We start from the raw sequence: 10,947 nt of genomic DNA on the forward strand, positions 1-10,947 counted from the left end.
GTATTGTTGTCCATTGCCCCATCTTTCCCAGTATTTTCTCCTCTGGCTAGCAGCTGTTCTACAGGGTACAGTGGTACCTCGGGTTAAGAACATAATTCGTTCTGGAGGTCTGTTCTTAACCTGAAACTGTTCTTAACCTGAAGCACCACTTTAGCTAATGGGGCCTCCTGCTGCCGCTGTGGCGCCGCTGCACGATTTCTGTTCTCATCCTGAAGCAATGTTCTTAACCCGAGGTACTATTTTTGGGTTAGCAGAGTCTGTAACCTGAAGCGTATGTAACCTGAAGCATCTGTAACCCTAGGTACCACTGTATTAGCCTTAGGTTTCCCCTAGTCCCGCTACCTAAGATCTTTTTAACTGGAGCTGTCTCAGGTCTTCCTCATGAGTTTGTGGACTGTCCTTCCTCGGAGGTTTTTAAGCAGAGGTTGGATGGCCATCTGTCATGGATGCTTTCGCTGAAATTCCTGTATTGCAGGGGGTTGGACTAGATGACCCTTGGGTCTCTTCCAACACCATAGTTCTGTGATTTTATGATTCTGGGAATTGAACTCAGGTTCTTCTGTATGGAAAGCATTTGCTGTGCTACTAAACTATGCTCCTTTCCCCGTTGGATTTTCCCCATTGGATTTTCAGAGAGTAAGACACGGGTGTCCTATATTGTTTACCATGCCCACTTCTGGCTCGACAGAGTAGCAGAAATTATGCAAAAGCAGCGTATGCATGCCGCTGCATTATTTTTTTCATAAATCATACAAACTCAACAAAGTGTGCAGCTCCTTTATATATGTTCAGGTTTATTGTGGCAGAAGCTTTTATAAGACTAGAGTCTTCTCATCAGACACAAGTGTATACACACAATACAAAGAGACTCTGGACATCTCTGCAACACTGAAGTGCATTTGAGATAAGCATAATGATTGTATAGAGAGGCAGCCCTTGGTAATAACACAAACTTCTTAGCTTTGCTGTTCTCATTTAATACTGCTTATTTGCTGTGCAAAGTATGTACAGCTGTTGATAACTTGTTAACCCATTCAGTGATCCTGCCGAAACCCCAATCGTCCTTTTTTCTGGGTTATTGCCTTTGATGTCTGGTGAATAGCTTTTTCTTTTCTCTGGCTTCTCAGTCATAAATATTGTTAGATCTATTGCACCAGTGCCACTCTGCCCCTGGTTTTGTCCTGAATTTTTGGATTTATTCTTAACCTGTACTTTATACTTCTAATTTTTTACTTGTAAATTGCCCAGAGAAATTTTTTTGCTGTTGAGAAGTGTAGGAATGTTAGAAATAAATAAAACCACCCAGCCCTTCTGTTAAGTACTTGGGGGGGGGGTCTTGGTATGCTAGAAAACATTTGTGGGCTGGCCATCGGAGATCCTTTAATTCAAGGATGGGAAACTTGGAACCCACCGGCTTCAACCAGCATAGCCAGTCATCAGGGACGATGGGAGTTGTAATCCCCATCCCCATTTCAGTGGTCTGCATGTACTGAACAAGTGCTCAACCACTGAAATTGGACCTCTTTGTTGCCTTTAGCCAGCCAGCACCTTTTCTCTTGGGCATTTTTGTCACTCAGTCCTCATCACTCGGTCCCCGGTGATTCTCTGTGTTCATCTTTATTTAGCAGGTTTGCTTTGATCTAGCTCGCACATCAGTGTCCTTTGCTGTTTAGTCCTCAGGCCGACTCTGCTCATCATACTGTGGGAAAGGCCAGTTGTGAGGTCTGTCTAAGAGTCCATCCCTTTCTGGTCTCCCCTTGTGAGAAGTGAAAGTCAGATTTCTGAAAGCGTTACGTTCTGTACTGAGCATGCCATTCCACGTCCCCCTTGGAGATCTGAAAGTAGCTTGCAGGGGCTGTTTGATCTGCTAATATTTCACGTGGCTGCATTTTACAGCACAGTTGCATGTACTGATGGCTGAAAGACACTGTTCCTGGCAACCCTTCGATAACTGTTTTTAGATTATTATTTTTCTGGTAATTTTTAAATTATTGACATGTTGGCCACCCCAGACTCCTTGAAGGGCAGGATGTAAATTAAATAAATAAATACTGTAAATAAGAAAGTAAATACTCTGAAGTTAAGTCCCTTTCAGCTCAGTAAGGCTCACTCCTAGGGTAGTGTGACTAGGATCACGGCCATAAATAGGGCATTCTGAAGGGCTGGCTTCTGCCACATCAAACTGCCTAGTCAAACAGAGCTATGCCTTCGTGTCACAGAATTGTAGGCAAACATTTTGTGATGAGAGAGTCCTAAGGGCATGTGAGAGTGAAGCTGGAAATGCAGAATAGCCAGGTAGCCTAAGGTGGTTATTTAACTGTGTTAAAATTCACAGCGTCTGACTTTCTAAAATTTTAAAATAAATGCCTAGCCCTCAGTGACCATTCTAATTCCTTTTGTGCTCATTCTATGATTCTGTGTCACTGACTAGGACACCGATAGGATTCCTACTGAGCAATTAGATGGAATTCCACCCGCAGGCTTTTTTTTTCTGGTATCTTTGCATAAAATGGCTGGAGACTGCTGCTACTAAGACTTATGTTTTTTCTTTGCTTTTGCTATTGAATGAAAGCTAACAAACTTAAGGAATATTTGGGTTAGGGGCATGGAATCTCCCTGAGGGGGTCATGTCCCCTTATAGCAGCAGCCCTGTTATGTAAGATCTTTTAGAAGCTCTATTTTCAGGCATATAGTTCCTGTCTTAAGAACTAGCTGCTTGAATTTGTCTGTATGCAGTGCAGGTCCGCTTACACCTGGGCTATTCTCTGAATAAACCTCAAGAGCTCTTACGGCCAACGAGCTGTTCCCTGCAATTAAATTCCAAATTGCTCTATGCTGCTTCAAGCATATTTTTGCTGATCTGTGTAACTTTTAGACATTCAATTCTCTCTCTTTCTCTCTCTCATAATTCATTGCGGTGTTGCTAACCCATTTTGTGTGTTTTGTTCTTTTCTAGTATCCGCAGATGAGCCAGGAGTCAGCTTCTCCGTTTGTTTTCATCTGTTCTAATGCCCAGGAGATGATTTTGAAGTTTCCCATCAAAGGCAAACACAAAATCTGTAAGCCCTACTTCTCTATTCCACATTGCTGGGCATTGGGGAGGGGCGGGTGTAAGCTGGTTAATGCCCTTCTGGTGGTTCCCTTCTTTCAGGCTTTCCTGGCAGCAAATTATTGCATAAGGAGTGGTCGTTAGTAACCTATATTTATTTTTATACTTATATCCTGCCCACTCTGGGCAGCTGAGTTTTAGCTGGCCTGGTTTTAGCTGTTAACAATATGAGTTCGATAAACCATAGTTTATTGGACAGAATGAGTCACGTGTTTTCCCTGCCCCTCCCCTCTTCTCCTTGAGCATCCTGCTTCAAATGGAGGCAGTGTTTAAATGAGCTTCCTTGTTCAGATGGCACAGGAAACTTTGGCTTAACAACCCACAATAGCCTGAGGGAAGGAGAGGGATCTATGGGGCATGTTTGGGCAATATTGGACCAAGATTGTTATGTCTGAACCAGGCCAATAGTTTCTCATAATGGGTTTAGTGAGCTGGTAGCTAATCTGCAAAGAACAATGGAGTGTTGTATATTTTGGCCTGAGGGCCTGGGCGGCATGTGTGTTGTGACTCAGGGCTTGGCATGTTTTCTAGTTCCTGGCCGTCCAACCACTAGCTATTACTACCCAATTTAGCTTCTTTTGATTCTGTACCTACAGCATCGTCTACCATTAAGGGCTGCCGCATATTTTTTCTTCTGCTTTCCGCTTTCCAAAGGACCCAGAGAGTTGTGATTAGGCGTAGAGAGAGATTATTTTAAGATTATAACATGTCGCAGGCTGGTCCCCTACCAGCACTGAGTGTGAGGAAAGGTGATGTGAATGTCAAAAGCTGGCGTAATTCTTTATCATTTTTAGTTGGTCCTAATAAATAGTGTCCTGGTTAGATTCCCCTGCAACCCCATGGACCAACATAGCCCCTCCCCTGCCAATGTTAGTGTAATCCTTGAAAGCGTAGCTTAAAATCATTGCCATTCCCCACTGATGGTTAAACTGCTATTGTATCCCTGTAGTGTTTTGCCTCTTTCTCATTGTACATCCTTGGATATACAGAGTGTGAGCAAATTATTCACACTCCTGTGTTTACAGTAGAAACAGAGCTGAATATGTCTTTATGTGGCTTGGTTTCCTGGCTTATGCCACAGCATTGTTTCCCGCAAAGGGAGTGGGCCTCTTGCTGTTGGAACAGATTTGGCAGCTGTGGCTGCACAACCCTTAAGAGGGATGCACCTGGCAAGGAGGCTTACCTCAACGTATTTATTGGGGAGGGCTAGACGAGCTGGAATGGTGGTTTTGGGAACTTACTGTGAAATCAGCTTCCTGCAGGCACCAGGATTAAATGATCAGAGCTTTTCAGTTTGGCTCTGATCATTTCAGGGCCTTGCCTGCCCTCCATCCCTGTGGATCCATCTGCATTCTAGAAAGGAGTTTGCTGTTGGAAGTCCTGCATGAATGGCATTAACCAAGAAGGCCAGTTTTGAAGGGTCCTTGGCAAAGTGCCCTCTCCTAGTTTGGCTGGCTTCCATGGTAGGTGCTAGCAGTGCTCTAGATGAGTGTTTAAGCAGCTGGAAGCTGCTTTTTAAATTTCCCACAATGCCCCAGCATAGCATCACTCCGGGGCATTGTGGGAAATTATAATAACAGCTTCCAGGCACCCGGTGCCTTTCTTTTTTTAAGGGGGGGGGGAGCATGTACAGGACAGATGCCAGTGGTTGGTCTTGCTTGGGGCCGTAGCAGCTGCCCAAGGATCTGTGTGCTGGCACCAGGCCTGTCCATCAAACCGGCTCCTTTTCTGCGGCTTGCAGTAAACAGCCAAGCATGAGGTTGGGATCCCCCACCCCCACTTCTGTGAAGCAGAATGTGCACTTCTGCTGCCAGTACAAACCCTTCTCAAATATGTCACAGTCTGTCCTTTCCAAAGCGACAGTTTCCTGCTCGAGGAGGGATCAGCCTAACAGACTGGAAGGAGATTGCCCGTGCCAGAGGCTGCCTGAGTCGTCCCCTGCTCTCTCATCACTTTCCCTAGGCTTTCTCCCTCTTGGGAGGTTAGGCAACAGGAAAGCTTGTTGTTTGCAGGGAGAGGGTGGTGGTGGTTGGTCATTCCAGGCCATTCAAGAATAGTTGGTGATAAGGCTATGGGACAGAGAATCCTGTAGCTGTTATCACAGCAATGCCCTGTTGTTTGTTTTACTGTGGCAGAGCTGCAGTAGGAAAGAGTTCAATTCTACTTGGATGTTAGCTCAAAAGTTGTTATTTGCATGGCATCCATTTGCCTAGTTGAATCATTCAGGCAACGTTAATGTTTCCTTGCTGCAGCATCCCTTGCCAGCCCAGTTCAGACAATGACTAACATTCACATCTTCTCACATTTGGATATGATCCATCAGTTCAAGTCCAAATGAAATTAGCAAGGATTGAACAAGAGCTTGTGAACAGCCTCTCACGCAGCTCCTGTTTATCTGAAACGGATTTGCAAAAGCTGCACACCCCACCCCACCCTGTCACTCACACCCGCACATTGTCTTTGCTCCTTTTAAGCAGATGGGTTTGCAAACGTGTTCTGCTGTGCTGCTCGGTTGCTTGTGAAAGGTATGTTTGCCCCAAGTGGGACTGCAGGTGAACACATCGCATGGGATGGCATTTGAGGAAAGGAGCAGTGGGGAAATGCATTTGCAAATACGATTTCATGTATCTAAGTAAAGAGCGTCCATCAAGAATTGCTATTGATGTGACTGGTTTGGTACTTCATGCCTAGGATCTGAGGTTCTCTGCCATAAAGCAGAGTTGTTGCTGAACGTCAAGCCAGGACCATACGAAACAACCTTTATTTTTTGCCTCAGTATGAGTGTGCCTTGGAGGAAACCTTCATTTCTGTGAACAACATGGGCATGAAATGGTTGGTTGAGCATGAAGTGGCCATTCTGTGCCATCCATAAAGATCTTTTTGTTGCCTATGTTATAAAAGATGCAGGCACAATAGCAGACTTTTAAAGGGACTGGGGATGCTGCACGCTGAAAATCCTGAATGCTACAAATATTTGAACAGTGCATACTAGTGGGCTAGTGGGTGTCCCAAGGTGCAGTATTAGGATATTTCTTTGATTTTTGCTTTGACATGCTGATGTGCAGTACAATCCATCGATTTCCTGTGCCTGAGACACAGGTCTTTCATCCTTGGATATCTGTTGACCTTAACAGCTACCCATTTAAACTGGGGTTTAACAGGCTTTTCCACATCCCAGCTATCAATCTTGGGACCAACTTAAATGTTCAGATTGGCTGTTTTGTGGAGGAAAATACTACTATGTTTCTGAAACCGTATTTTTCGCCCTATAGCATGCACTTTTTCCCCTCCAAAAATGAAGGGGAAATGTGTGTGCGTCCTATGGGGCGAATGCAGGCTTTCGCTGAAGCCTGGAGAGCGAGAGGGGTCGGTGCGCACCGACCCCTCTCGCTCTCCAGGCTTCAGGAGAGCCCCAGCGCCAGCCCCACAAGGTCGGGGGACAGAGGGAGGCGGAACGCCGCCATCCCGCTGTCTCCCGAAGTGGTTTGGAGGCTGACGGTGGGGAGACCCCGCCGCCAGCCCCGCAAGCTCCGGGGACAGTGGGGAGGCGCAGCGCGTCTCCCCGCTGTCCCCGGACCTGATCTGAAGGCGGGCAGCGGGGAGAAGAGCGCTTCTCCCTGCTGCCAGCCCCACAAGCGCCTGGGGGGGAAAAATAATTTCCCCCCCTTTATTTCCCCTCAAAAAAACTTGATGCGTCCTATGGGCCGGTGCGTCCTATGGGGCGAAAAATACGGTAAGTATGTCAAAGGAAAGGCCTTCCCTACTCAAACCTTTGTGTTCTTCCTCCACCCCAGGATACCTGGCTGGTTTTCTTTTCAGCTTAGAATTCTTGGTCTTAAGCTGCTTTGAGTGTTATTTTTTAATACAAAAATAAAAATGAATCTTGTGTTAAAAATCTAATCACACACCTTGGGATTTTAACAACCTCAAAATCAAGGGTCTGGCATGTGTTCCTTTACCATTTTGGATGTTAACTTTTTAACCGAGAAAGGCTGGTGAAGTTTGGTGGTGAGTGCAAGGAAACGTTAGGTCAGGGGTAGCGAACCTCCAGCCGGCAACTCCTTTTGCCTGATTGGAATCGCTTTGGCATCATTATGCATGGACTCGCTCTCCTTTTCCCACGCTCAGCTGAGCGGTGTCCCGAACAGTGTGAGCTATCAGTTTGTCTAGCTCAGCTTGTACAGTAGCATGTGCATGTCTGAGGGGTGCAGAGGCAGCTAATGAGTAACTGCTGGTTATGGATGAGTATGTCTCAAGTCAGCCGGTGCCCTGACCAAGCCGAGAGATCAATGCAAGCAGACTCCTCTTGACAAATGTTCCTGTCTAGAGCAATGGACGGCGAGCCAAGGGCAGCTGCTGCTTCAAACTGATTAAGGAGTACAAAATAGCATCAAACAAGAGGTGGCAGAGCGCATGCTTGAGCTGCAAAGACAAAGGATAGGGCTTGGGTGTAAAGGGCAGGGGCTTACTGATATGTCGCTGGGTCTCCCTCTCTCCTCCATCCTGTCCCCTCACTGTTAGAGTCAGTGACTCTGCAGTTGATCCAAGCCTGGCCAGGGAGCTCATATGAATTTGGAACTGGTTCCATCTTGGCAACAGAAGCTGAATTGATCTGCTGTGCAGAGCTGCATACGATGGCAGTGCCATCTTGCTAGCAGTGGGGAGAGAGGAATTGCTAATCCTGTTTTAGCCAGTAATACTATGGCTATTGATTCTGACAGCTCCGTCTGAGAGGATCTGAAGGGCTCAGGTGCTTCTTCGCTCGGGAGCCCTAAGAGCTTGCCTTCACTATTCCCAGCAGTTCAAGGGCATGCCCCTGAGATGGTCTTGCTAGATTCCTATGCTCCTCTTGATCTCTCAGCCACCCACCACCTCCGCACTTCTAGGGCAAAGTGGGGAACTTCAGGCCCTAGGGGCCCATTTAAACCCTGCAGGGCTCTATTTCTGGCCTTTGGAACTCAGGCCACATCTCTCACTGGTCTTGCTTCATGCCGTCATAGAACCATAGAATTGTAGAGTTGAAAAGGACCCTGAGGATCATCTGGTCCAACCACCTGCTATGCTTGAATATGAAGCTGTCCCATACAGGGATTGAACCTTTCAACTTTGGTGTTATCAGCACAATGCTCTAACCAACTGAGCTATCCAGGCTGACCCAGTTGGAATGTGTCCTTGAACCCTGATTGGATGGAGAGAGGGATGAGAATGTGTGTAGATGCTATAGCCTACTGTGCAAAGGTAAAATTTGCAGGTGTTGTTTCCCCCACTTTTGCCTCTGGCCCCAACCAGCCATGGGCAGGGAGCCCTAGAAGGTTGCACAGAAGGGAATGCAGCCCTCAAGATGAAGAGGTCCCCACTCCTGGTCTAGTGATGGCACAGGGTACAGGCCTGACCGGAAAAGATGTTGCTGTGCCTCTCCTTCCCTCTACAGTTGCTTTGCCTTGCAGGTGTGGATCCTCATGGAAAGAGCAGCCACTACCGCATTTCGGAGTTGTAGGTTTCCATTGCTTTCTGCTTCCCATAGCTGGGATAGAGGTTTCATTGCTCTCTATTATAAGGGGGTTTCTTGACTGAAGTGCTCATGGTCTCTGAGATGGGACTATGCATCCAGGAACATGGATAAGTCTAACTAGGGTTTCCCCCCCCCTTAAGCTGATAACATTGCCTACACTTGATTCCCCACCCATAAACCTGCCTCGAGGGCCTCTCACTAAGGATAGAGCTTGAAAGCCTGCTCTGCTGCAACAGGCTCCTGTTGTATCCTAAGTGTTATCTGTGGTACAGAATTTTATCAGCAGCAGCAGCAGCGTTTTCACCCTGTTCCTCAGCCAACAAAAGCAAATTTCACTGGCAGGGTCTGTCTACCTGTCTAGTTTGTCTTCCTCCCTTCATCCACGGATCTTACAGCCTTATGTGGCAGATTAGATTGTGGCTTTTCAAGAGCTTTCCAGTGAGCTTGGTTGCTGCACAATAACTCGAACCAGGGAGGTGACTTCAAAGCTGCCATTAATGTAAGTAGGTTCTCATGATTGGAGTTGCCAAGGGAAAGAAGATGAGACGGAATTGCAGGATCACAGCGCCTGGCATGCTGGGCTTTCAGGCTGTTATCTGTGCCCTTAACTAACAGGTGTCGAAGCCTTTTGTCCTGAGAATGGCCATGCCTGTTTCCAGGCTGCTCTACTGCCCTCTCTCTGCTCGCGGCCCTGGATAAACTTGCCCGTCTTGCCCACGCCCGTCTTTCAAAATGTCTGGCAATTGTCCCTTAGCTTTCCCAGAATGTACCAGCTGGCTTGTATCCTCCCCTCAAACAGAGATTGCTTTCCTCTTTGCAGCTGCGACAGCAGAGGAGGTGGTGGCAGCAGCAGCGCTAGCCGCACTCCCCTCTCCAAGCCCCTGGATTTCTTTTTCTCTCCCCACCACTCGACACAATGCTTCACAGCTCCTTGCGTCACAGGGCAGCAGCGGTGGGGTTTGGAAATGCCTGGTTCCTGAAGCAGGAAAATTGGATGTGACAGCAGCACACTAACAGGGGGAGACCTTGTTGCCTTCAGCTGATTTACATTGCAAATAACCTTTAAAAACAAGTACTCATGAGACTCCTCCCCCCTCCTCCCCGCTTCTTTCCTTTTTTACAGGGAAGCTGGATTCGAAAATTCATCAGGGAGCCAAGAAGGGATTAATGAGGCAGAAAGCAGTGGTGTGAGCCGGAGGGCACAAACACCACCCACCCACCCCACTCCCAGGCAAGAGAAGAATGGATCTGAACCTGATCACTGAGGCTGCTGGAGCGGAGGCCCCAGATACGTGAAGGGGGCATTCTGAAAATGCAGGCACTGACAAAGACGGATCCACCAGCAAAGGAGGGATTTCTGTTAGCTTGCATAAATATTAACAATCAAAGAGAGAAATTGGGTGCTGAGTTGTCTGTGGCCAAAGAGCACTGTGGGGAGCCCTGGAGGCGGAGGCCGGGATTATGGGCTAGCAGTATCTCTTCCGCCTTTGGCTGGCTTCAGGCCAAGCCAGAGGTGCTTTCGGAATTGGGCCTGTGCCAGAGCTTCAAATCATCACCCTGTGCATTAAAGCTAAGCATCGTTTGGCTTTGTTTTCTTCTTGGCCTTGTTTCTTGCGGGGCACGGAACAGACGAGATCACTTTGCAGCGGGAGGGCTGGACTGTTAGAGCATCCTCCGGCTAACTGGCTTGGAGGAAGATGTGCTGTAGGTGCCTGAAGCACTGGCTTGGCATCAAGGCCTGCTGCAGTTATCTCCCGCGTGGGGCCAAAGGACTTGAGCTACGTTTCACCCTCTTATTAATTCCAAGCCTAAGGACAGGGCAAGGTGTCAGGGATGGAATGTGGTTGACTGCCAGCTCCTTGCTCTCTTGAGTTCTTGAACTAAACTGTCATCTTAAATCACCACTTCTGGTTTTTTATGTGAACGAACACACATAGACCACTAGCACTAGACAAGTAGACAGAGCTGAATAACTGGTCCCTTCTCATCTGGGTGCATAAGTTTTTAATCCTACATATTGCTGCCTGAATAAAATGGATGCCCCCCCATTCTCTTTAATATTTTATATTTAGCAAAGTGCCGTTCTCCTTGCAAACTTGCTCTATCTCTGTTATGAATGGTTCTCTCGCCTCTGAATTGCCTCTATCTTTGCATTGTCTTGAGTGTCAAATGCTTGTATAGCCCAACATTTTTCTGCATGGATATTGCTACCATTGCTCTCCTAAACAGATAGCTGGCACTGACCAAGAGCGTAATTTTTGGTACTTTTGGCTTGCAACAAAGGCTATTATGCCAGCCATTCTGGTAAAGTGTGCAGAGCTGGCCT

The 10,947-nt window shown here is 47.1% G+C and overlaps 1 protein-coding gene across 1 annotated transcript in view; it reads left to right on the top strand.

The window, feature by feature from the left end:
* Positions 1-10,203, top strand: part of TRIP4 (thyroid hormone receptor interactor 4) — a 49,639-nt gene extending 39,436 nt beyond the window's left edge. Inside the window, exons 12-13 of the mRNA XM_081169212.1 lie at positions 2,957-3,059; positions 9,745-10,203. Coding sequence (XP_081025338.1) covers positions 2,957-3,059; positions 9,745-9,812 — 171 coding nt within the window. The 3' untranslated portion in view covers positions 9,813-10,203. The remainder of the gene's footprint in view (positions 1-2,956; positions 3,060-9,744) is intronic.
* Positions 10,204-10,947: the final 744 nt, after the last annotated feature.

The sequence above is a fragment of the Podarcis bocagei genome, assembly GCF_964188305.1.
Source record: "Podarcis bocagei genome assembly, chromosome: 14".
NCBI lineage: Eukaryota > Metazoa > Chordata > Lepidosauria > Squamata > Lacertidae > Podarcis > Podarcis bocagei.